Source organism: Mastigoproctus giganteus, chromosome 14, assembly GCF_048544385.1.
Source record: "Mastigoproctus giganteus isolate SK-2022 chromosome 14, ASM4854438v1, whole genome shotgun sequence".
Taxonomy (NCBI): Eukaryota; Metazoa; Arthropoda; class Arachnida; order Uropygi; family Thelyphonidae; genus Mastigoproctus; species Mastigoproctus giganteus.
The window spans coordinates 123655942-123682686 of NC_143588.1; the positions used below are offsets into that span (position 1 = coordinate 123655942).

At 37.2% G+C, this 26745-nt stretch overlaps 1 protein-coding gene across 1 annotated transcript in view; it reads left to right on the forward strand.

Annotated features, from left to right (window-relative positions):
• Positions 1-26745, forward strand: part of LOC150075707 (calcineurin-binding protein cabin-1-like) — a 1104404-nt gene that overhangs the window by 549203 nt on the left and 528456 nt on the right. The window contains exon 25 of the mRNA XM_090388624.1: positions 19983-20156. Coding sequence (XP_090244750.1) covers positions 19983-20156 — 174 coding nt within the window. The remainder of the gene's footprint in view (positions 1-19982; positions 20157-26745) is intronic.

Sequence of the window (26745 nt, forward strand, 5' to 3'; positions counted from 1 at the left end):
ACTCAAAGAGGTAACTACCATCAGGGGTAAAGGGAAGGGTTTTTGCTTTCGTAAAGGTGACTGCGGTCGTCTGAGACGGTATTTAAATTTTATAGTGAGACCAACTGATGGTGTTACCAAAAGCAAATTCAAAATGGGAAGCATTCAAAGAAATAATCTTGGAAGCTACTAGGCTTTTCATACCAATTAAGAAATATGGTTCAAGATTTAGGCCTAAGTGGATGTCAGATGAACTAATTAGACATTTGGCAGAGAAGATGGTGCCTGATTTCCTTACATTGCATGCACGTGCACACACACACACACACACACACACACACACACACACACACACACACACACACACACACACACACACACACACACACACACACACACACACACACATTCCCCTTGTTGGCAATATCATGTCCCGTTCTTAATTGCTCCACAACCATCAAACAAACAGTGCATTTCAAAAGGCTGTAATTCAGAGGACAACTGCCCCTGTCAGTTATCCCCCGAGCCACAGCACTCTCATTAGCTTGAGCCATTTGCTTTGCTTTGCTATGCTGATCTGAGTCTTGATTTCGATTCAATTTCCATACAAAAATATAACCCTAAAATTATATCCCAATTCAGATATAACACTATATATATAAATAAATAAATATATATATATATATATTTCAGTATCGAGTATTATCTCTGAGTTATGTTATATCACTTTCGGATCTTCCATCAAGTTATATGTATTAATTTATAATGTTACGTTTGTAAAATATAAGTCGTTATGTTGTTATATGTATTTTGTTAAAAGTACAATTTAATTGACAATGACATTTAATAAGATTAATAAATTTTACTGATTATTTGATAATAATATACTATACTAAACTAATAGATTTCTAATACAGTGCTACGTGTTTTGCAATCTAGTTTTAAGTATAATCTGACGCTATCTAGTTCGGGTTATACGTTGTATCGTATAACAATGGTGGCAAGTTATGAATGAAAAATCTACGGACACTAAGTATTAATTAACTCTCATCTAAATTCAAAATAAACCAAGGAGCTTGACTAGGTCTATAAGCTACTTATAATTTAATATAACAATAAAATGGCTAAATATAATTAAAAACTTAGCATTTTCCGGAGTTGCAAAATCTTGTCCAACACGTGGATCGGATACCCTTATGATACCGATATTCTGTTGGGTTGTTTTTGTTCTGCCCTCTCTTTTCCATCAATTTTAGTATATCATTCGTTATCACTTCTGTTTTGCTTTTAGAGATTCACCTTTCAGATGATTATCTGCCACCTTAATCACAGCATCTTTATTTGCTCTCCATCTTTCATTTATATCTTCTGGGAGGCTATAATTCAGTTTCTTTGCTAAAGAGTATTCAGTCTTCTTTTTAATATCTTTGTTTTACAATTTTTATAGGTCAATCCATTGTTTACCCTTTTTTTTATGCGTTTCAGTTTCATTTTCAGTTCACTGATTAATGGGTTATGGTCAGATATCAGTGCCTGGATATGTTCTTAAATGCTTCACACCATTTTTGAAACAATGGTTGATCAAAGCATAATCAATTCGATTCGTCACAATATTGATATCTCCATCGCCTGAAGGCTTCCATTTATGAAGTCTGTGCAGTGGCAGATCGAAGAAGGTATTCATTGCAACCAGTTCAAATCTTTGTGCACACTATACCACAGCCATTTCTCTTGCCAAATCCAAATTTGCCAGCAATCCCTCTACATTCACCAGCATCAACTTTGGCCTTAAAAGCACCCATAATCACTCTGAAGTCTCCATTCTTGGATAGTTATAGCATCAATTCAATTTGTTTTGTCTCAATCTCCTCTTTGCCTTTGTCGGCTGGTGCATATGTCTGAATTATGTTTATGTTGTAAGGTTTTGTTGTTATTTGAATCATCATCATCACTCTGAGTAAGGTAATACATTTTTCACTGCCTTACAAACCTTAATATTAACCAAAAATCTATCTCGTCCTCTATGATTTTAAATCATCATTGATGACTTATGAGCAGCTGAAAACAGCAAGGAAACAATGCAGATCTCAGGAAATTATAATCATAATGGGAGACTTAAATGCAAAAGTAGGAAGTGAGCCAGATGGAGATGTGATAGGAAGATATGGATTGGGAAATCAAAATGAGAGAGGTGAAATCTGGACACAGTGGTGCAAGATAAATCAACAAGTGATTACCAACACTTGGTTTAAAGAACATCCAAGGTGCACCTGGACATGGAAAAGTCCACGAGATAATGTAAGAAATCAAATAGACTATATATCACTGTAAATAAACATTTTAGGAATGCCAACCTTCAGGCAAAGACATATCCAGGAGCAGATTGCAGAAGCGACCATGTACCAGTAGTAGCCAAACTCCTGGTCAAGCTGAAAAAACTGAAATAAAGCACAAGAACGGAATGTTTTCAATTTGATCTATTGCAGAAATGCTGAGGCGGTCAGAGGCAGGTATGAGATACTTGCAAATGGCATACAATGAAGGAAGGGCCCCGGATGCCAATCGTTTTCCGTGGCCAAGCGATTTTCTGAGCTCTATAAAGCGATTCAAAGCGTTCTCCTTTAAAGGAATCACTCTTCTTTTAAGTTCCCCATTAGTTTCTCTTAAGTTCTTAAAAAAAGCACTGTAGACTTCATCTTACAAGTTGTAAGTTAAGTCAGGAAAGAAAAGACAACTTTCCTTTTAATTTTATTAGTTACTAACCCAACTAACCTAACAACCGCTTGGCCACTAGTGGCATAATCCTGCCTCCCCGTGGCGGGGCCGGTAACCTTAGTGGGAAAGCCAACCCTCAGGGCCAAAAGGAGTACAAAATGGACAAAGAAACCTTTTCCTCACTTGATCAGTTGAGATCACCTACTGATCAAGACCAACCCGATCATGACTCTTATCAAAATAAAAGACAAAAAACAGATCTATGTCAACAAGATCACCCAGCTTTTCTCCTTATTCATTCTGTATGAGATTCTCCTGTTAGCAAATTATCCCCATTTCTAATCCAGAAATGCTTGGAAAATGCTGCAGGATCACCGAAGATGGTAAAGCGATTACAGTCTGGAGATCTGCTGGTAGAGACAATGAAGCCAAAACACTCGAAAATATTATTGAAACTGACTACATTTGGTGGAATTCCCGTGAAAATAACGCCTCACGCCAGTCTGAGTACATCTAAAGGAGTTATAGCAGAGTGGGATCTGATTAACATCTCAGAGGATGAAATTGTACAAGAATTGACAGATCAAAGAGTAATACATGCAAAAGGAATATTAATCCGGAAAGATGGAGAATTAAAGCCAACAAGGAACATAATACTGATCTTTACTACCCCAAACTTACCATCAGTGGTTAAAGCAGGGTGTCTGAATTGTCGTAAACATCCATATATACCGAATCCCATCAGGTGTTATAAATGCCAGAAATATGGACACTCCCATGTAGCATGCCGTGGCACTATGATTTGCCCAAACTGTGGTTCAACAGAACAGAACACACTCAAGCTGATTGTACTGTAACCTCCTTCACCTGTCCCAATTGCAAAGGTAACCATCTGGCATATTCAAAGAAATGTGGAAAGTGGGGAAAGAAATACAAAACAGAAAACAGAGTAACGTATCAGGTAGCCAAAAAGCACATCATGCAGTTTATGCCGAAACGCACGTATGCACAAGCAACCCAACACAATCATTCTATTGCTACTCAAACTGACATTGCAGTCCCTCCAAACATTTCTTTTACAGATTGGGCCAGTTCCTTGCTTAATGCTAAGCCACAACCTGCCAAACACAAGCAACTGGAAAAAGGAATTAATACTCCAATTTCAGTTCCGCCTAACATGCCTGAAACTACGAAAAAAGCAGAAAACACAGTACCAACAGATCAAGCTCAGACCAAGTAACAATTCCCTATACATATGGATGTTGACAACAAAACTGACCAAGAAGAAACTATATTAGAACTTCATGCAGAAGAACACATGGATACAGAGAGACCGGTTTTCCCCAAAAAAAGACAGAAATAAATCAGATCGTTACAAACAAATTACTTCAAAAAAAAACAGACAGATCAAAACATAACTCCTAAAAGCAAGTAATGCAGTACATACTTCAATGGAATTGCAGGGGCATACAAGCCAATACTGATGATATATATGACCTGATCAATAAGTACAATCCAGTGAGTGTATGTCTGCAAGAAACAAATTTTACCCCACAGGTAACTCTCTCAATTAGAAACTTCACAATGTACAGAAAAGACAGGAATACTGCAAAATCTGCACATGGAGGAGTAGCAATACTAGTTAACTCTAAAATCCCAGTTCGACATATCTCTCTACAGACTGACTTAGAAGCTGTTGCTGTGCGTATTGCGCTTGGAATAACACTAACTCTTGTTTCAATATACCTCCCACCAAACAGACTTTTCATGCTTAAAGAACTAGAAGATCTTATAGCACAATTGCCAGAACCTTTCTGCCTTTTTGGAGATTTCAATGGGCATCACCCGTTGTGGAGATCTTCAAGCATGGATAAAAGAGGACATATGATAGAGACATTACTGAATCAACAGCAGTTAACCTTGCTAATACTGGCCATCACACTTATGTCCATCTACCCACAGGCTCACTTGATCAATTGAGCCTGTGGCAATTGATCTGTCAATCTGTTCTCCCATACTGTTTCCCAGTATGGAGTGGTCAACTTTTTTATATGATCCACACAACAGCGATCATTTTCCAATTATATGTAAAATACAAACAAAACAATCCCACTCTCCAGATTACAGAGTAAAATGGAAATTCACAAAAGTGAACTGGACAAAATATTCAGTCTGTGTTTATTTTGATGATCAATTCATTAAAACACAACCAATAGATAAAGTCACAGAGCACATCACCGCACAAATTTTGGCAGCAGCTTCTGAGGCAATTCCTCAATCCTCTGAAAACCAAAAAAGACATGCAAAACACTGGTGAAATGATGCCTGTAACAATGCAAAACGAGAAAAAAATAAAGCTTGGAACCTATTTCGTAGATTTCCTACAACAGCCAACCTCATTTTATATAAAAAACAAAAGGCAAGGGCACGACAAATCAGAAAACAAGCCAAAAAAGAATCATGGATAACATTTGCCAGTACCATCACGAAGGACACCAGCTGTCGGCTAATTTGGAAGAAAATCCAACAATTAAATAATAAGTGCATTCTCTTTTCTGCTCCAATCTTGATTAAGAATGGACGAGAACTGTCCTCCCCAAAAGAAATAGGCGATTTCCTTGGAGAGACCTTCAGTCAAATATCATCAGCTTCTGCGTACGACAATTCTTTCCTGAAAATCAACACCACCCAATCCCTTCCTTATAATCAACCATTCATTCTAGCTGAACTCCAAGAAGCTCTGAACAGATCAACGAACAGCTCAGCAGGACCGGACGGAATCTACTATATAATGCTTAAACACCTAAATAATACAGCTTTAAGATTATTACTAGTATTCTACAACCGAATATTTCTTGAATGTGTTTATCCTTCCTCATGGTATCATTCAGTAATTCCTGCCTTTCCAAAACCAGGAAAGGATCAATCGCTTCCACAAAACTACCGACCAATTTCTCTAACCAGCTGTTTGAGTAAAACACTAGAAAAAATGATACATAGGAGATTAAAATGGATACTAGAAAGCAAAATGCTGCTAAATATCAACCAATATGGTTTCCGACAAAACAGATCCTTCTTGGACCTTATGTTAAGAGCCGAAACTAACATTTGGAATGCATATGTTAAAAATGAACATCTGGTAATGGTGAGTCTATTGAAAAGGCATTCGATACCACATGGAGGTATGGCATTCTTCGAGAGCTGTATACCCCTAGGGTTGAGAGGACACATACCTCAATTCATCCAGAACTTTCTCAAGTGCAGAACTTTTCAAGTTCGTCACCAGAATGTACTTTCACAATATTTTATTCAAGAAGGGGTGCCTCAAGGGTCCATACTTAGTCTTACCCTCTTTGCAATTAGACTAAATGCCATGACGCAGAATATTCCCAAAACCGTAGAAATATATATGTATGCCGACGAGCTTGCTATATCATGCCATTCACCAACCATTGACAGCATAGAGAGACAGTTACAACTTTCCATAAATAAGTTAGAGACATGGACTGTACAAAATGGTTATCGCCTGTCAAAGCAAAAGACAATTGCAGTTCATTTCTGTAAAAAGCGCAGATTACATCCAGAGCCTGAACTTAAATTAAAAAACCAACCAATCCCTCTTGCCAGCAATATCCGCTTTTTAGGTTTAATATTAGATACTAAACTTAATTTTGCCATGCACATAACTTATCTCAGAACTCTCTGCTTGAAAAAACTCAATATATCGCCATCTCTGCCATGGCATGGGGTGCAGATAGATGCACTCTCCTGCATTTGTATCGTTCGTTCATCAGGTCCCGTCTAGATTATGGTTCAATAGTATGACTCGGCTAGGAAAACTGTACTTACAAGACTCAATATAATACAGCACAGTGCTCTTCGCACTGCTCTTGGAGCTTTTCGAACATCCCCAGTCCAAAGTCTCTATATAGAGGCAAACGAACCACCACTCCACCTCAGAAGGAAAATGTTACTCCTCACCTATGCAGCCAGGATTAAAAGCCTTCCAGATCATCCGAATCAACCGCTACTTTTCAATCCTGAAAGGATAACATTCTATAACAATAAACCCATGGCACCTCCGCAGCCAGGTAGGCAGGAGCAACAGCGCATAGCACACGCTTCTTGATTAGACCAGGGTTCGAGCCCGTGACCACCAAATACGGAGGATGCGGAAAGGTTAGGGAATGACCACCGCATATCTCCGGAGCAATATGGCCTTAGTTGCTAATGCTCCTAAAAACCAAATAATAAACAATAAACCCACTGAAAATAGACCAACTGGTATTAGACTACAAGATTTGATGCATTGCTGGAAGTTCATTTTGAAAACACGCTCAAAGAAACCAAAATATCTGATCTGTCTTGGTCCTCAAACCCACCTTACTGTGACACCTATTTCCAACAATGGGGGAAAAAGTCCATGGAAAACTCTTACATCAAGCAACTGCATGAAGGACATGCTGCTATGCGCAGAGCTGCTTAATATATACTGATGGCTCAAAATCAGATGATGATGCCGTAGGTGCTACAGCAGTCTTTCCCACATTTACAGTATCTGTATCTCTCCCGGCTGAATGTAGCAGTTATACTGCAGAACTTTATGCAATCCACCTAGCTATATACAATAGCAACATCTGTCTCAACACTAATAGTTTAATATATACAGACTCCATGAGTGTGCTTTCCGCAATAAGTAACAATTTCTCAACCCCACATCCCATAGTAAAAGAAATCCAGTCTCTAAATCATTTGAGGAATCTGAATCATACCGTAAGTTTCTGTTTGATTCCAGGGCATGCTGGAATCACAGGTAACGAAACAGCAGACCAGGCAGCCAAGCACCCAAAGAGCAACGCACCTCCATCTTACCAAGTACCCTATATAGATTTCCTAAAACATATCCGACGTATCTGTAGGGACCAATGGTTAAACATTTGGAAGACACAGACAAACAATAATTTATTTGAAATTAAACAAGAACCACAAATATGGAGCTTGAGCTTAAGGAAAAACAGGCATGAAGAAGCAATACTGGCAAGATTGTGCATAGGGCACGCGCGCACACACACACCTGACCCACTTGTTCCTGCTCACGGGCAATGACCCTCCTGTATGCATGCATTGTTCATCACAACTTACAGTTCGACATATTCTGTTATATTGTTCGTATTATTCCCATATCAGAAATACTACCTTTCTTTCTCTGACACAAATGCAAGAACCTTTATCACTAACCCACCTATTGGGAAACAATGCCAATCTGGATGAGTTTTTCGTTTATCTCAAACAAATTAGACTTTATGAATATATCTAATAACAAATAAGGCAAACTCCGGTACCATTTCAAATATTTTAATAGGCACATTTTGGCCTCAGTTGCCCTTGTGCCAAAAAACCTCTACACCAACAACACCAATAACAACACTGAAGGAAGCCTTGACCAACACAGCAAGTGAGATCATTCCAAAGAAAGAAGGGAAAAGTAAAAATCAATGGATAACAAGCAAAATCCTGAGCTTGATGAGGCAAAGACAACAGATTTTTCCAAGACGCAGCGAAGAATATCGGAAGATGGATAAGGAAATTAAGAGGGAATGCAAAGAGGCAAAAGAAGCATGTTTAAATGAGCAGTGCCAAGAGATTGAAAAATATGAAAGCTCAGAGCCAGCTACAATGTACAGGAAGATCAAGGATTTATTGGGATATAAGATCTGTCCAGCGTCGGGCTGTATAAAAGTGAAGGACGAAACAGTAATCATGGAAAAAGGCAAAGTTATGAACAGATGCACAGAACACATCGAAGAACTCTTTCAGGACGAACACGGGGAAAAACCAACAAGCCACAAGACCCTGAAAGGTCCGGAAATACTGAAATCAGAAGTCAGGGCAGCTGTATCCCAATTGAAAAGTAATAAGGCGGCCGGACCAGACACCATCTTGACAGAGATGATAAGGGCTTTGGACGAATTTGGCATTGCGATAATAGCTGAGGTGTTAAATGAGATGTATGAGAGTGGATTGATACCAGAGGATCTTAGTAAATCCATATTCATAGCTCTGCCAAAGAAACCAGGGGCTATTGATTGTGAACTACATCACACCATTAGCTTAATGAGTAATATTACTAAAATTCTTCTAAGAATAATATTGATGAGGATAAGGAATAAAATAAGGCCGGAGATAGGAGAAGAACAATATGGATTTATGCAAAATACTGGAGCAAGAAATGCTATCTTAATGATAAGGATAATGTTGGAGAGGGCTATTGAAATGCAGAGAGACCTGTTTATGTTTCATTGATCTTTCAACATTCGACAGGATGAAACATGAAGAACTCTTCAACATTCTAGATTGTTTAGACATTGACAGGAAAGACATAAGGATAATCAGGAACTTATACTGGGAACAAACAGCCAGCCTGGGAATTTGAAAAGACAAGGATGAGAACATCAGAATTCTAAGGGGAGTAAGGCAGGGCTATGTTTGCTCTCCAGACCTATTCAACCTCTACAGCGAGGAAATTATGAGAAGAACACATGGGATTGGATGATTCGCATTTGGCAGACAGAATGTAAACAACATCAGATATGCAGACGATATCGCTCTCATTGCTGAGACAGAAGAAGAACTACAGGAACTTCTAGACAAAGAAGTGGAACAAGGTAGAAGGAAAGGCTTAATAATAAACATTAAAAAAACAGAGTGCGTAGTTTTCAGCAAAAAGAAAATTATGCTCAAATTCATACTGAAAATAGGGAACAACATCATAAGACAAGTAGAGAAATGCAATTATCTAGGGAGTTGTATTACATAAGATGGACGATCAGATAATGAAATCAAAAGGTGCATTGGTATGACGAAGGCCACATTTCAGAAACTGGGCAACATACTAAAAGATAGGAAATTGTCATTGAAAACGAAAAACAGAATTTTGAACTGTTATATTATAACTGTTCTTACGTACGATAGTGAATGCTGGACAATATTCCTGAGAAATGGCAAAGAGTTTGGAGGCGACAGAAATATGGTTTTATAGACGGATGCTCTAAATATCCTGGACTGAACATACCGCGAATGTAGAGGTACTACAAAGAGCAGGAACGCAAAGATCATTACTGAGGAACATAAGAGAAAAGCAGCTGAAATTTTTTGGGCACATCATAAGGAAGGTAGGTTTGAAGGAGATCATAATGACAGGCAAGATGAATGGAAGGCGAAGAATTCCATTCAAAGAGTAAACTATATTAATAGTCTGACCAGTTGGATGAATGTACGGAGTCTAGACCTGCTGAGAACAGCAAAAGACCAAGAGCTGTGGAAGACCATGATCACCAACATCCTTAACGGACATGGTACATAGAGAGAGAGCTCATGTAAAAAAAAACATACCATTGTCTGTAGCACATTTACCATTGCCTAGCCATCTGACCTCACTAACACCAAGAATATCAATTTTAAGTCTGTTCATTCTTGAACTAAATTATCAAGTTTCTCTGCTTCATATGAAATTTCTCATGTTCCAGGTCCCAAATCTAAGTTGTATATTAATTTATATACACATATATAAAATACTGCATATATTTTTAATCCTTATACTGCCATTTTATAACCTTGTCTTGGTTCATGATAGCTCTTTTTTCTGATATCAATGAAACTGTAAACCTATACAAATTGGAGACATAGGGCACTTGGGGCAAATTACTGCTATGGATAAAGGGATGGGTAGAGTGGTTGAAAATAACGTTAGAATAATGTTATCAGTGTTGGGGTCCCTTACTGTTTTCAATATTTATTAATGATATTAATGAAGGCATATCAAACTTATTTTCTAAATTTGTAGATGATGCAAAGGTTTGCTGGGTGGTTAATGACAGGAATTAAGGTGTACAACTAACAAGAAAAAATAGGCAAATTGCCTGAGAAATAGTGGTCAAAGTTTACTTTATGAAATAGTAATCAAAGTTTGCTAAATGCAAATAGAAGTCAATGTTTGCTAAATGCAAGGTACTGCCTATAGCTAACAGTAATCCCAGATACAAATTGGGTCACATTTTCTCTAAGCAGTGCAGACAAGCTGCTGGGACAGCTCAAGTAGTTTTGTCGATAATATATAGAATTTTGCCACCGGGGACAAGGAAGTAATCACAGGTCTGGAAGGCTAACTTTAAGAAGAATATGGGACTCTTGGAATGGATGTATTAGTCAGGGACAAAAAAGAATATTTCTGTCAAGAAAGACTTAAGTCCTGCAAATTACAGTTTTGGAAACCAGGCACCTGATTGAAGTTTTTTAAGGCTTTAAACTGCTCGAACAACTCTTTCTCAAACAAAACACACACAAAATTGAAAAATGGTGGCTGTAGGACAGATTTGCAAAAACCTTTTATCAACTAAGAGAGTATTTGATTGTTGGAATAAACTTCCATCTGGTGATGGAAGCTTATTTAAAGAAATTTAAAGAAGCTTTAGACAAATTATTAGAATGGATGGGTAAATTAGATGTTTTTTATTTTGGTTTAGATAATGTTGTTTAGCATTAGTATATGATACAAGAAAGCAAGCTTATATAGCATCCGCCAAAAAAAAAAAAAAAAAAACCACCCTTCCCATTTCACCCATCCATTCACTCCAAATATTTGTCTAGTTCTGCCTTAGACTTAATCAAGTTGCTGACCTCCACTACAACAGATGGAAGTTTGTTCCAACTATCAACCGCCCGCTGGCTAAATGAAAATTTCCACACACCTGTTCTACAATTGTCTTTCCTCAATTTGAATTTAAACCAATCAGATGAGTAATCTGAGTAAGAGGAAGAATCCCATTAGCATTGAGCTTGCTCAATCCATTGAAGGCCTTATACACCTCAGACAGATCACCTCGGAGGTGCCTACTTAAGCCTTTCTTGGTAAAACTAACCCTTTGTTCCCCTCACCAATCTAATTGCCCTTCTCTGTGCTCGTTCCAGCAGATCTACATCTTTCCTAAAATGAAGCCTCCAGACCTGTATACAGTACTCAAGGTGTCGCTTTACCATTGCCTTTTACAAGGGGACAATCACTTCCTTATCACTACCAATTTTAAACACACACACACGAACCGTTTATGACTGGTTGAATAATGAAATAAAATAAAATGATAGAAAAGACTGTAAAATAATATTTACAAAAAACTTTTAATCATTTACAAAAAGCTAAACTAAACTATAACAAAAGTAAAATAAGTAACTAAGTTAAAATGCATTAAAATATAAATATAAAAGCGATAAAAAGACGATAAAAAAAAAAAAACACTAGAGCTTTCGGAGGTGTCTTCCTCCTTCCTCAGTAATAGTGAGACTTAAATGACACATCCTTAAATACCAGGTTCACGGCACACGTGGATGACCAGGCGCATACTCAGCATTCCTTTCACTTGTGCCGGAACCGGAAGTGGACTGGACACGTGGAAAATTAAAACGTTTGTATCTTGTCAAAACCACCGCCTCAAAAGGGAGGTGAAGCCTAACTCCCCTGTCTCTGTTTATACTATTGTTACCAGAGGATCCAATCCACAGACTTTCCAGCCACTTGCGGTCCCAGAATCTGTGCGCCCGGTCAAGGATAACAGCGTTGTCGGGGGAGATCTGGTGTTGTTTTTCCCAATAGTGCTCGGCAATGGCGGATTTATTGAGCTCTGCGGTCCGTATCGCTCGTGAATGTTCTCCCAGACGGTCCTTGAGACGCCGTCCTGTCTCCCCCACGTAACATTCCCCACAATCCGGGCATGTGATCTCATACACGACCCCACTACTAGAATCCCTAGTAATGGGGTCTTTGACCTGTGACACTACTGTGTGCAACCTCCGGCCCGGAAGCTGCACACAGCGTGTCTGAAAGTCGCGAAGCGTCCTGGCAATGCGATCTGACAGGCCCGGATAGTAGGGAACATACACTGTGGTAAGCGGTACAGGCGGAACTACCCGATTGGGCTCTTCCTCTCTGTTGTATTCATCAATGACCCTCTGGGGGTAACCGCACCTCATAAGATCCGTCGTGATTTGCCTAATTTCCTTCTCCCCCTCCTCAGGGGTACTGCAATGCGTTCTCACCCTACCCAAAAGTGCTCTGGCCACACTATTCTTATGTTGGACAGTCTGTGCCGTCCTATAATGTGTGTACTGGCCCCTACACATTGGTTTCCTATAAACCTTAGTTCTAAGTCTGGTTAGTTCTTAGTTATAAACCTTAGTTCTTAGTGAAAGGAATGCTGAGTATGCGCCTGGTCATCCACGTGTGCCGTGAACCTGGTATTTAAGGATGTGTCATTTAAGTCTCACTATTACTGAGGAAGGAGGAAGACACCTCCGAAAGCTCTAGTGTTTTTTATCGTCTTTTTATCGCTTTTATATTTATATTTTAATGCATTTTAACTTATTTACTTATTTTACTTTTGTTATAGTTTAGTTTAGCTTTTTGTAAATGATTAAAAGTTTTTTGTAAATATTATTTTACAGTCTTTTCTATCATTTTATTTTATTTTATTTCATTATTCAACCAGTCATAAACGGTTGGTGTGTGTGTGTTTAAAATTGGTAGTATGAATAATCCCAACCTCAGAGGCCTTATTGCAGATACACTTCCTTATCCTTGCTAGCAAAATTTCTGTATATCATTGACAAGATGCAATGAGCTATTCTTGCAGCCTTTTTTGCACTGCTCAGAAAACTTCATAATCTGACTGCACAATAACCCCCAGGTCATTTTCATTCTCTGCTACCCTGAGTAGTACCACCCAGTTGATACATTGCTCTTGGTTTATTGCTACCCATATGCAGTACTTTACATTTGTCAATGTTAAACTTCAGTTGCCACTTCTCAGCCCATCTGCTCAACTTTTGTAGATCCTCTCGCAGTAACGTACTATCATTACTGTTGTTAACAACCCTGCCAACCTTTCTATCCTATGCAAATTTAGACATTAAGCCTGATAGACCTTCATCTATATCATCGATAAATACCAAAAGCAACAATGGGCCCAACTCCAAACCCTGGGGAACTCCACTGATAACATTAGTCCATGAAGAGCAGTGTCCATTGATAACCATTCGCTGTCTTCTCCCACTCAATGGATACAATGGATAACCATCCTGTTATCCATTGTAGCAACTTGCCCTTAATGCCATACTGCTCCAATTTGTATAGTAGTCTTCCATGTGCCACGGTATCAAAAGCTTTCCTAAAATTCAAGTACAGGCATACCTCGGTTAACGTTACCTCTGATAACGAAGCTTCGATATAACGAAGTCGGCAATTTCAAGCCCCATTTAACATAAAAAAAAATTCCAGTTTAATCACCTGAAATCTAAACAAACTGAAGAAATTACGGAAACCTTTGGGGCTTCTCGTGGTTGGTTCGAGAAATTTAAAAAACGGGCCAGGATTCATAGTGTAAAATTAACAGGAGAAGCTGCAAATAAGTTTCCAGAAAAACTAAAGGAAATAATTGAACGTCAAAATTTTCCAAATTTGGTGTTCAATGTTGACGAAAGCGGTTTGTTCTGGAAACGGCTACCAACAAAAAGTTTCATTTCTATTGAAGAAAAATAAGCTGCTGGGTTCAAAGCAGCCAAAGACCGTTTAACGTTACTCTTTGGATCAAATGCCTCTGGCGATTATAAATTAAAATTGTTATTAGTTTACCATTCAGAAAATCCGAGGGCGTTAAAAGGTAACATAAAAATGAATTTACCTGTAATATGGAAAGCAAATAGAAAAGCGTGGGTTACCAAGGAGTTATTTACTGATTGGTTTGTTAACCACTTTTGTCCTGAAGTAAAACGGTATTGTCAAAAAAAACAACTTTGAAGAAAAAGCTCTTTTGTTGTTAAACAATGCTCCGGGACATCCTACTGATCTTAACACGTTGGACACATGCATTCCTGTCAAAGTTGTTTCTTCCAGCAAACACAACTTCCCTGATTCAACCATTGGATCAGGGAGTAATAGCATCATTTAAAGCTTATTATCTGCGTCGAACAATAAGCAGTTTAACTGAACTAGAGGATAAAGAGGAAATGACAGTTAAAACTTTTTGGAAAAACTACACCATTAAAAACGCAATTGAAAACATTGATAGTTCTTGGAAAGAAGTCACTAAGAAATGCTTAAATGGAGTTTGGCGCAAAATATGGCCAGAAGTTGTACTAGAAGAAGAAAATAACATCCAAGAAATTAGAAATGAAGTTATCCAGATGGCTCAATCAATAGGTTTCGAAAATGTCGATGAAGAGGATGTTAGAAATTTATTGAATGCAGAAGATGATGGTTTTTCAGTGGAAGATTTAGAAAACCTTGTTAGCAACGAAGACAAAGATAATGAAGACGAAGTTAAAGAAGTTCCTGCCGAAAAAGTGTTAACAACCAAAGATTTAAAAAAGGTGCTTAAATGACATTGAAAACGTTTCAAATTTTTTTAGTGAAAATGATCCTGATTTAGGAAGAAGTGTTATTGTTAAGTGATCAGTGTTAAATGCAATAACTCCGTATAGGCAATTGCTAAATGAAAGAGGAAAAAAGCATAAACAATCAACTTTAGACTCATATTTTAAAATGTGATTTCACTTTGCATGTAAGTTGACTGTTTACTTTGTTCGAAAAAAAAAGCTTTTCATTTTCTTTACGTAGGAACGTATCCCTATTCTGGCCATAGTATTTTTACCTCTGAAAACGAAGTTTCGCTTAACGAAGTAATTTCGTGGAACGCATCCTATTCGTTATTCGAGGTATGCCTGTATATGATAGCAAAATTATTCTTTGCATCCAATTCCTTTGTGACCACATCATAGTATCCAATCAAATTGGTCAGACAAGGCTTCCCTTAACAAACACATGTTGTGTCTGAACCATAACTAGTCTTGTCTAGATGATCCTACATCGCTTCCTTAACCAGTGACTCCATTAGACTAACATTACTCGTGTCCCCCCTTGATTCTACTTTATCAATTGGGAACACATTTGCACATCTCCAGTCCATGTGGTCCTATCCTGAGTCCAAGGAAGCTTTCATAATTATAGCTAAGGGTTTGCTTACTTCCTTTGCCACCTTCTTTAATATAACTGGATAGATCCCATCCACTCCCAGGTGCCTTCCTTATGTTTAACTTCAACAATTTCTCCTCCACTTTGCTCTCAGTTATTACAAAATCACTTAGCTCCTTGTTAGAATTTGATAAACTTCTGGCATTCCCCTCCTTGAATAACTCCATGTGTGAATGTAGTTACAAAGTACTTATTCAGTTTATCAGCACCCGAACATGAATATCAATAGTCAAACTGTCTGTGTTAAGTGGACCAATCTGATTCATCCCTTTCCTTCTAGAATTTATATATGTAAAGAACTATCTGCTGGTTTTCTTTGCATCCTTTGCCAAATATGTCTCGTAACCTGCCTTTGCATTCCTAACATCCTTTGTCACTTGATTACAGACTAGCTTATATCTGCCATAGGCTTCTGTGTCACCTGATAATTTATATGCATCCCATGCATTTTTCTTCTCTGCTACGAGCTGCATTATTATTATTATTATTGTTATCCCTATGGTGCAAGGAAGTCTGAGGCTGATGCTGCACCAGTCAAAAAAAAAATTTCCAAAGTTACCCTGAGAGAGAGAGAGAGTGTCAGAAGTAGAAAGGAATCACCAAGAAAGAGAAGAATTATGATATCTAGCTCGGGACCCTAGGTGTGCCAAGCCCATACTCACCAAATGTTAGCCCCTCATTAATTCCTTTGATATCCATTTAGGCTTAAACCTTGAACAGTATTTCTTAGTTGGTATGAAAAACCTAGTACCCTCCAAGATTAAATACCTGGAGACTTCCCATTTAGAATTTGCCATTGGTAACATCATCAGTTGATTCCACTGTATAGAATTTAAAAACTCTCTGAGATCACTGTAGTCACCTTTACAAAAACAAAATTCCTCCCACCCTGATGGTAGTTACATCCTTAAGCTTCCTTTCCCCCTAACATCTGCTGCAGAATACAAATATACAGATATCTCTTGCCACACTTAAAGAAGTTAAATCCACTGCTAAAAGTATGAAACTGCCTTATCACTCAGCACAAGAAGCTCCATTACACTACAATATTGGTATTTCAGTTGACTGGCTCTAAAACACATATTCAAAAACTGATTTTTTTAGATTTTAGAATTAATGGTCTAAATCCTACTACAAATGATAAAATTATAATTAATCTCATTAAAGTGTATAAATTGTTTCATATTGTAAAGAGATACCATGCACTTTTAACTGCATTCAACAGTATTTCTCATGTGTTTCTGCTACTGGTGCAATCATTGATTTAAATGTATATGACTTGGTATGAAACAGTAATTTGGATTTCAGAAAACAGTAATAATTATCACTAGTCTATTCTGTTTCTGAATTAATTATTGGTAGACAGTAGAGTAATTCTGTTAATCATCATGAACTTGGTCCAACTTAGGTCTTTTGAGACCTGTTCCGTTGTAGCTCTTGGAAGTAGTCTTGATCTCGCCATCGTTGTCTTGGTCGACCAACATCTCTCTTGCCTGTAGGTTTGTAGTTAAAGGCTAATTTTGGGATCCGGTCTGGATTCATTCTTTCTATGTGGCTGATCCATTTTTCCTAATACCATTTTATGTCATTTACTATGTTATCTACTTTTAATTTCTCGTGGATATCTAAATTTATTTGGTGGTCTAGTCTTGTAAAGCCTAATAATGGTCTTAAAAATAAATTTGTGCTGCTTCTAGTTTGTGTGCATCTTTCTTATTTATGACCCAAGTCTCACAGCTGTAGAAGAGGGATGGTTTTGAAGTGATGTTGTGCAGTCGTAATTTTGTTTCAATTGTCATTTTCCGAAGTGGCGTTTAATCGTTCCATTCATTTTATTATATTTTTGAGTTTAGTGTGGATGTCTTTCCCTTCATTTGATATTAAATTTCCCAAATAGGTGAAGTCAGATATCTGTTCTATTATTTTATAATCATTAACAATTTTGACTCTTTGTATGTTTTTTCCACATAATCCCATTGATTTTGTTTTTGAGGTGGAGATTTTCATCTCGTACTTTTTACATATTTTATTAAGTTCATTTGCTGCTATCTGTAGTTCATCTTTGGATTTTATTCATGTTGTTCAACTGTATTCCGTTGTAAATTGTTTGTTTCCATTCTTTAAGAATTTTATTGATGTAGATATTAAATAAATTTGGTGATAGTCCACATCCTTGTTTCACTCCTTTATTGGTGTTAATTGGGTCTGATAGTTGGCCATTAGAATATTTTATACAGACTTGAGTTTTTATATAGGCTTTGGATCACTTTCCGGAATTGGGTTGGGATATTTTCTTCACGTAGAATCTGCCAAAGTTTTTCCCGGTTTACATTGTCGTATGCTTTTTCATAATTAATAAAGAGCAGAAATGTTGGTAGTTTGAATTCTCTTCTTTTCTCTAAAATTTGTTGTAGTGAGAAAATGGCATCTATTGTGCTTCTCCCTTTTCTGAACCCACATTGTTCAGTGTATTTATTAAGTTTATTCATTAGTATATTAGAATATAGCTTTGCAGTAGTTGACAGCAGTGTTATCTCTCTCTCTCTCTGTAGTTGTTAGGGTTATTTCTGGAGCCTTTTTTGTGTAAATTGATTACTATTCCTGTTTCCCAATCTTTGGGTATCTGTTGCTTATGCCATATGATGTTAAATAATTTTAGTAGTGCATTTTTTAGTAAGGTGCCCCCATATTTAAATAGTTCTACATTCAAATTGTCTATGCCTGGGCTTTTTTGATTTTTGTAATATTAACTCTAGTTCTTCCATTGTTATATTTTCTTCATCTTTGGTTATCACAGATTCATCTTCCAATTCCCTAGTGCCTGGGTTATACCATAGTTTGAAATAGTGTTGCTTCCATTCTGCTTGGGAGATGTAGTTGGTTTTTATTTGATCATTTGTGTCTAGTTGTAATTTCTTAAAAATTTTAAAACCTCTTCTCCGTGGGCCCGTGATATCACATTCTAAAGATTTAACAAATTTATCCCAGTCATCTCGTCGAATTCTTCTGGTTGGTTTTCTGACTTCTGTTCTAAGCTTTTTATATTTTATTTGTAGACGTAGGTCTTTAGTTTGTAGGAATAGTTTATAGGTCTTTTTTTTTTCTCATTGATTGTTTGTTTCAATTGTTCATTCCAAGTTCTTAGCCAGTTTTTATTTTTTATAGGTTTATATCCGAGACTTTCTTCAGCAGCTCCCAGAATTGATTTTTTCATGTTTGACCAGATTTCCTCAACATTATTACTTTCATCTGATATGAGTTTATCTTTCGATCGACTTTCATACAGGAATTTAGTGCTTCCATCTTCCAACAAATGTATTTTTAATTTCTTAGTAGTTTTTGTTGGTATTTCTTCTTTTTATTATGATAATTTCTTTTTATTTTGAAAGTGCTTTCTACTAGGTAGTGATCACTGTCACTTTCAATGCCTCTGAATACTCTAGTGTCTCTAATTTTTTCATTTGAATTTTCATTAATCATAATATAATCTATTATAGACTTTGTGTTTCTTGCTTCCCATGTGAATTTATGGATATTCTTGTGTCTGAAAAAAGTATTTGTAATTTTAAGTTTATTAAAAATGCAGAAGTCTATCAGGCATCTTCCATCATGGGTTCGCTTCTGATCCTATACATTTGTCTACTGATTGAGCACCAACCCTTGCATTAAAATCTCCTGCTAGTATGAGATACTAGCAGGAGATTGCAGGAGTATGTTTTTGTTAGTTTGGTGTATGATCTGTTTTATTCGTCATAAAATTCTGTGGTTTCATCAATGTTGCCTTCTACTGGTGTGTAGATGCCAATAATTGTTATTGTATAAGATAGAATTTTTAGTCTTAATTTCAATATTCTGGGTGATATCCAAGAGTAATCTAATATTTTGTTTTCCCATTCTTTCTTTATTATAACAGCAATTCCCAATGATGCCCACATTTCACTTGATATGCCGGAGTATATCATTATGAAGTTATCTATTTCTTTGGATCATTTCTGTTAATGTATGTTACAAATAATGGAGGGATCCTTTATTTTGCTTAAATGGTGTCCTAAAAATGCCCTCACCCATTGTTTACAATTATGAGGAAGTCTCCAGCCATTATCTAAATAAATATTTTTAGAACATAATACATATTTTATTTTTGTAGAGGGAGAGAGAAGACTGTATATTTATTGCATAGTACTTCATTATATATTTTTTTGATTTCTAGGTGTATTAAAGCAGATCAAAATTATCTTAACTGTTTGGAAGAACAGTATATGACTAGACTGGCTAACAATCTTATACACACCCTTTCTCTCTTCATGGATACTACAGATTCACCAGGAGATATTGCTATTGCTATCATATTGTCTTGGACAGTGTTTTACTGGCTGATTTTTCAGTAAGTTATATCTGACACAGACTACCGAATACCAATTTTTTTATTTTATTTTAAATGATTAATTGTTGTTTAAATTAGTTATATTTTTTAGTTCAGTTCATTTCCAAACTGCTCCATAAATTGAAGCATTTGCTTTTTTATGCTGAAGTCTCGTATTTTTTCCAATATGTATTTTAATTGTACTAGCAGAGTCAGTGCTGTTACAGATTAGTGGGCTTAATCAGAATAGTATAGTTTGGTGAATTTTGCTTGCTTGAATCGAAGTATTTTTGCAAACTAACAAACACACAAAACTTTTGATTAAAATAAAAATTTAAAGCATTAAATGAAAATTTACAGAAATTTAATGTTTCATGGTTATACACTGCGCTGTGATTAATATCCAGATACCCTCCATCCATAGTTGATTAGTTCCTATCCAAGCAGCACATGTCAGACAACTATAAATGTGCTTGAAGGCCTTTGAGGAGATAGTAATATTGCCAATGCAAGATGTGCTGATCAACAAAGTTAACAGGCTTCCCACATGGAATGATAGTAGGGTGCCACATAAGCAATTGGACTGTGCATGACATTTCGATGGCTGAAGATCCTTAAGTTGATGATTGGTGATTGATCTGTAATAGAAGTGTACTGTTGCTGAAACTGTTTGTGAAAGGAGAGCCATGCAAAGATGCAAAGTTTCTGCTCATCACATGGGCCAACATTGCAACACACACTCACTCACTCTCAAGTGAGATAATTGGGACACATACCAGTACTGTATTCATGCTATCTGTCTACATTATGGGTTACCAGTCGTGCAGCCACAAACCAATAATCACTATAGCTAATTCCAGATGCCATGTTGCTTGGTATGAAGCCTGCCATTCTTGGACTATAGACCAATGCCAATGGAAAGCTGCTTTGGTGTGATGAGGCACAGTCTAACGTTCATGCCTGTCTGAGAAAGCTACCTGCCAGACTGTAGTCCATGTTAGCCATATTATCCTGTTATCCACAGAGTATGTTTATTCTGGACAACTTCCTATAATCCAGTCTCTCCTGTACACCCTTAATTTGAATTTATGGCACAATTCTAACATAATTCTGAAAATTTCATTTTACTGTCTTATTCCAGAACTACATCGAAGTCCAAAGATGAAAGCCGATAGTTCTCTGTACAGTATATTTATATCAATTGAAGTTTCAGTCCGATCTAAATATCAGTTTCAGATATAAATATACTTTACAGAGAACTATCGGCTTTCATCTTTGGACTCCGATGTAGTTCTGTATTCACACAGCTAATTTCGCCGATTCCGGTCTAAGCACACAGTAAGTTTTCATAAACCTGACTTTATTCCTTTATTTTAAGTTACTTTGTTTAAATTTCATACAGAACTTTGAATTTAAACTTTCATTCATTTTTCCTTTAACGAGATCGAATTGGCATTATTTTAGCTTATTAACTTTGTTTTAATTATATTTATATATTTATTTTTATTTATGTTTAAATTTTATTCCTTCCTTTTGGTTTCTGTCGGGTCAGCTATGATGTATAAGTTTTGTATGTATACATCATAACAGAAACAGAGGCACCCTGTTTTTTGCGATGGCTCCTACGGTTTTGGCTGCCAACCCTCTGATGAAGTAGCTAAAGTCCTTGGACCCACTGCTTTACGTACCATCATTGTTATCACTATTTTTGTGTTAATCTTAATTTTTGTTTAATTTCAGGTAATCTGCTTTTACCTTGCAGGAATTCTCAATTTTTCCATGGTAATTACACTTGACAGGTCAGCATCCCTCCCCAATACACTGAAAATATACATTGGTCTATACAGGGTGTTTCAGTTAAACGTTTCAGAACTTCTAAGAGGGGTAGGGTACATCCTGACAACTCGAAATCATATAGCAATGTGGGGTCTGAAATGCTTTCCTGAAGCGGTGTTGTACACAGAAGCACCATAAAGAAAAGAGACCGTAAGTGAGAAATCGTTTTAATAATACCTGAAAAGAAGCAAAAGGTACATGGATTAAAGTAAGTGTTCGAAGTTTCTTCCACGGGCTACAATGCACGCCTCACATCTCCGACGAATGGACATCCGAACATTCTGGAATACTCCAGGCGAATTTCGAATTTCTTCGGCAGCTACTGCGATTCTTGCAACCAGCTCCTCAGCATTGTCAACAGGGGTGTCATAAACTGGCGATTTCATATGACCCCAGAAATAAAAATCAAGACATGATAGGTCGGGTGACCGAGCAGGCCAACGCACGGGACCACCACGTCCGATCCACTGTTGACCAAATGTGACATCCAGGTAGTTACGAACATCTCCGCTATAATGGGCAGGGGCTCCATCGTGTTGGAACCACATTGTCTGTTGCGTCGATGCAGAAATCTGTTCATCTCTCAAAAGTTGTGGCAATACTTGCTGCAGAAAGATCAAGTAGATAGGTCCGGTTAGACCTATCTACTTGATAATCCATGTACCTACGGTAATCCATGTACCTTTTTCTTCTTTTCATGTATTATATTAAAACGATTTCTCACTTACGGTCTCTTTTCTTTATGGTGCTTCTGTGTACAACACCGCTTCAGGAAAGCATTTCCGACCCCACATTGCTATATGATTTCGAGTTGTCAGGATGTACCCTACCCATCTTAGAAGTTCTGAAACGTTTAACTGAAACACCCTGTATATATATTTAAATAATGGCTTAAAAGTTAGAATGTGATAACATAAAATAAGAAAATAAATAAATAAATATTAAGCTATCATTAGAGGCAGCAAAATGCACATCCTCCACATGATGACCAGATATAACCGATAATTCATATAAAAATAAAACATAAGCCAGTAGATAACAAAAAACGGTAGAACGAAAGTTAACATAAAAAATAAATCAACAGGGAGGAGGAAGTAAAGGTGACAAGACAGAAACTGTAGCCGACAGTCCCCAAATAATTTAGAGCTTTAAATCCAATTAATAATAATAATAATAATTCCAATTTCAATTTAAAATAATGCCAATTATATAATAATTAAGCAGTACCCCCCTCCTTGAAAGGTACCAGTTCCAAAAAACGTGAAATATCACCAAAACGGGACTAAAAAGAACTGTTAAAAGAAAACAAATAACAAAATATAGACTGACCATTATGCCCCATATCGACAGAGGACCACAAGGCCAACAATTGTCATGGAATCGCTGCATTTCTATCACTATACAAATCGTCACAAAGGCAAACAGATCGAAGGACCAAAACATCCCTTCTTCCTCCGATCGATCCACAAATGCAGAGGATTTGCATAGCGGTAGTCCTTATGCAGCGAGAAATAAACTCTAGAATAGACAGCACTCTAGAGAGCCACAACACTGACATAATGTAAGCTTAGGAGGAGGAGAAGGAGAATAGATGGCACCTGTGCCACCATCCATTCTCCTTTTTTCTGTTTATATAAGCTGGCTAAGCTAATCACATGTCATTATGTCAGTGGTGTGGCTCTCTAGAGTGCTGTGTGTTCTATAGTTTATTTCCCCTTTGATTTATTTTTTATGTTAACTTTTGCTGTACCATTTTTTGCCATACTACTTACTGGCTTATGTTTTATTTTTATATGAATTATCGGACACACACAGAGAGAGAGAGAGAGAGAGAGAGAGAGAGAGAGAGAGAGAGAGAGAGAGAGAGAGAGCAGCATAACAAGATTTGTGGTAACAAGTTCAGCCAGAACTTTAAAATGTTTTTGTGCATGTATGTTCAGTAATAAGAAAATATAACAATAATTAAATAATAAATAGGATAAAATGGTAAAAATAAAAAAAATTAAAATAATAACAAAAGCATTGGCTAACATTAATAAGAACAAAACATGTTTTGTTTAGCATTAGCAGAGGCATGCAATGCAAGAGAGCAAAATTATAGCCATTAGCCAAAAAAAAAATAATCCCATTTCACACATCCGTTTGCCCTAAAAGTTTATCCAGTTTGTCTAATTGCATGAAAATCAGTTAACTCCTTTAAAACCTCTTGGCTTGAGGAATTTACCAACCAGAAGTAGGAGCAGTTTTGTATTACCATCCGCATTTCAGCATAACAGAATATTTGTTTCTGTTTTGAGTTGGTTGCTCCTTTGTTTTTTCTTAATTTTCCACCATTTCAAGACTTCTTGAACAGAAGGTGATTTTGTTTGGCAGAAAATTATGAAACATTGCTTCTAAACCCAGTAAGGCAAGATTAAAATATCCTTTGACTTATATTTTTCAAGAATTGACCATACAGAATACAACCGTTACTCAAGTACAGGTCAACGTTGGAAAAAAGTCATCAGTTAGGGTTGAATGTGAAAGCGTCTGTAATTCTGCCCAGACATGATAGGGAAGCCCATCACCACCAAATACGGAGGATGCGGAAAGGTCAGGGAATGACCACCGCATATCCCGAAGCAATATGCCCTTAGTTGCTAATGCTCCTAAAAACCAAACAACAACACGATAGGAGGGAGTATATGATGAGAGCCTTGTCGATCATTTCGGCCCTGGAGAGATTGTGCAAGGCTCAAGGGGTAGAATTTTTTTCATCCTGGTCTATGCTTGTTGACAGGAGAAACTGCTTCTACATGGATGGGGTACACTTAAATAGAAAGTGTACAAGAATATTTGCTGATGCTATCGAGGCAGTGTTAGGGGGTCGGAAAACTGCTAGCTTGGGGGGGGATACACAGACTAAAAGGTTAACAGTGGCCGCAAACAGAGGCAAAAGTGATTCTTGCATTGCTTCTATTAGAATGAGTAGTAGCCTAGAAACCAAGGTAATGAAGATTTCCAGAACTGCTGGGAGTCATAGTGGAACAAGTAAATACATGGGCTGTGTTAGGATAATTAAGAGTAGGAACAGGTGCATGTATATTTGCATGTACACTAATGCTAGGAGTATAGCTAATAAATTTGATGAGCTTGAAGTGCTAGTCAAGACATCAAAGGCAAATATTGTTGGGATATCAGAGACGTGGTGCCATACAGATATAAGCAGTGCAGAATTGGAATTTTGGGAGTACAATGTGTACAGAAAGGATAAACAGGACAAGACCGAAAGGAGGGAGGGTTTTGCTGTTAGTTTAGAAACACATAAAATCTAAGGAAGTGTATCCAGTTTATGCAGTTTTGAGTCTGTTTGGTGTGAAATAAGCACTGGCAAAGGAAAAATGAGAGTAGATGTGTGTTATAGGCCTAATGAATCTGATAAGTATAATGAGCAATTGTGCAGAGAAATTGAGTGGGCCAGTAAATCAGAATATCTTATAATGGGGGATTTTAACTTTCCAGATATTGACTGGAACTTGTGAGTTGGTCACTCGTAATCTAAGAAGACTTTCGTGGATTTATTGGATGACTGATTTCTACAGCAACGTGTTCGAGAGGCAACCAGAGGAAGTAATACTCTTGATCCGGTTATCAGCAGTGATTATTCAAGCATTAAGAATTTGCAGATAAAGGAACCACTGGGCGATCACACTATACTGATGTGGGAATTGCTTAAAGATGTAACTACCATCAAGGTTAAAGGGAAGGGCTTTTGCTTTCGCAAAGGTGACTACAATCGTCTCAGACAGTTTTTAAATTCTGTACAGTGGGATCAACTGATGATGTTACCAACATTGGATTCTAAATGGGATGCCTTGAGGGACTTAATTTTGGAGGCTACTAGGCTTTTCATGCCAACTAAGAAAGGTTTGTTGGTGCTGTTCAAAGTTTAGGCCTAAATGGATATCAGATGAATTAATGAAGCTCGTGGCGGAGAAGAAGAATGTATGGGATGCATATAAAGTGTCAGGTAACACAGAAGCCTATAAACTAGTCTGTAATCAAGTCACAAAGTTACGAGAAATCTATGCAAAGGATGCAAAGAAAAACAGCAAAGAGTTCTTTTCTTATGTAAACTCTAGAAGGAAAGGGATGAATCAGATTAGACCACTCAACATAGATGGACTATTGATGATCATGCTCAGGTAGCTGATAAATTGAATGAATATTTTGCATCTACATTCACACATGAGGAGTCATTCAATGAGGGGAGTGTCAGAAGTTTATCAAACGTAAACAGGGAGCTAAATAATTTTGTAATAACTGAGAGCAAAGTGGAGGAGAAATTGTTGAAGTTAAACATAAGGAAGGCAGCTGAGGTGGATGGGATGTATCCAGTTATATTAAAGGAGGCAGCATAAGAAGTAAGCAAACCTTGAGCCATAATGATGAGAGCTTCCTTGGATTCAAGGGAGATCCCCATGGACTGGAGGTGTGCAAATGTATCACCAATTCACAGAGGGGGTTCAAAATGTGAAACAAGTAAATACAGACCTGTTAGTTTAACGTGTGTTCCGGGGAAAATAATGGAATCACTGGTTAAAGAAGCATTGCAGGATCATCTAGACAAGACTGCAGTAATAGTTAAGACACAGCATGGGTTTGTTAAAGGGAAGTCTTGTCTGACCAATTTGATTGGATACTATGATCTGGTCACAAAGGAACTGAATGCCAAAAATAATTTTGATATCATATACTTGGATTTCAGGAAATCTTTTGATACTGTTGCACATGG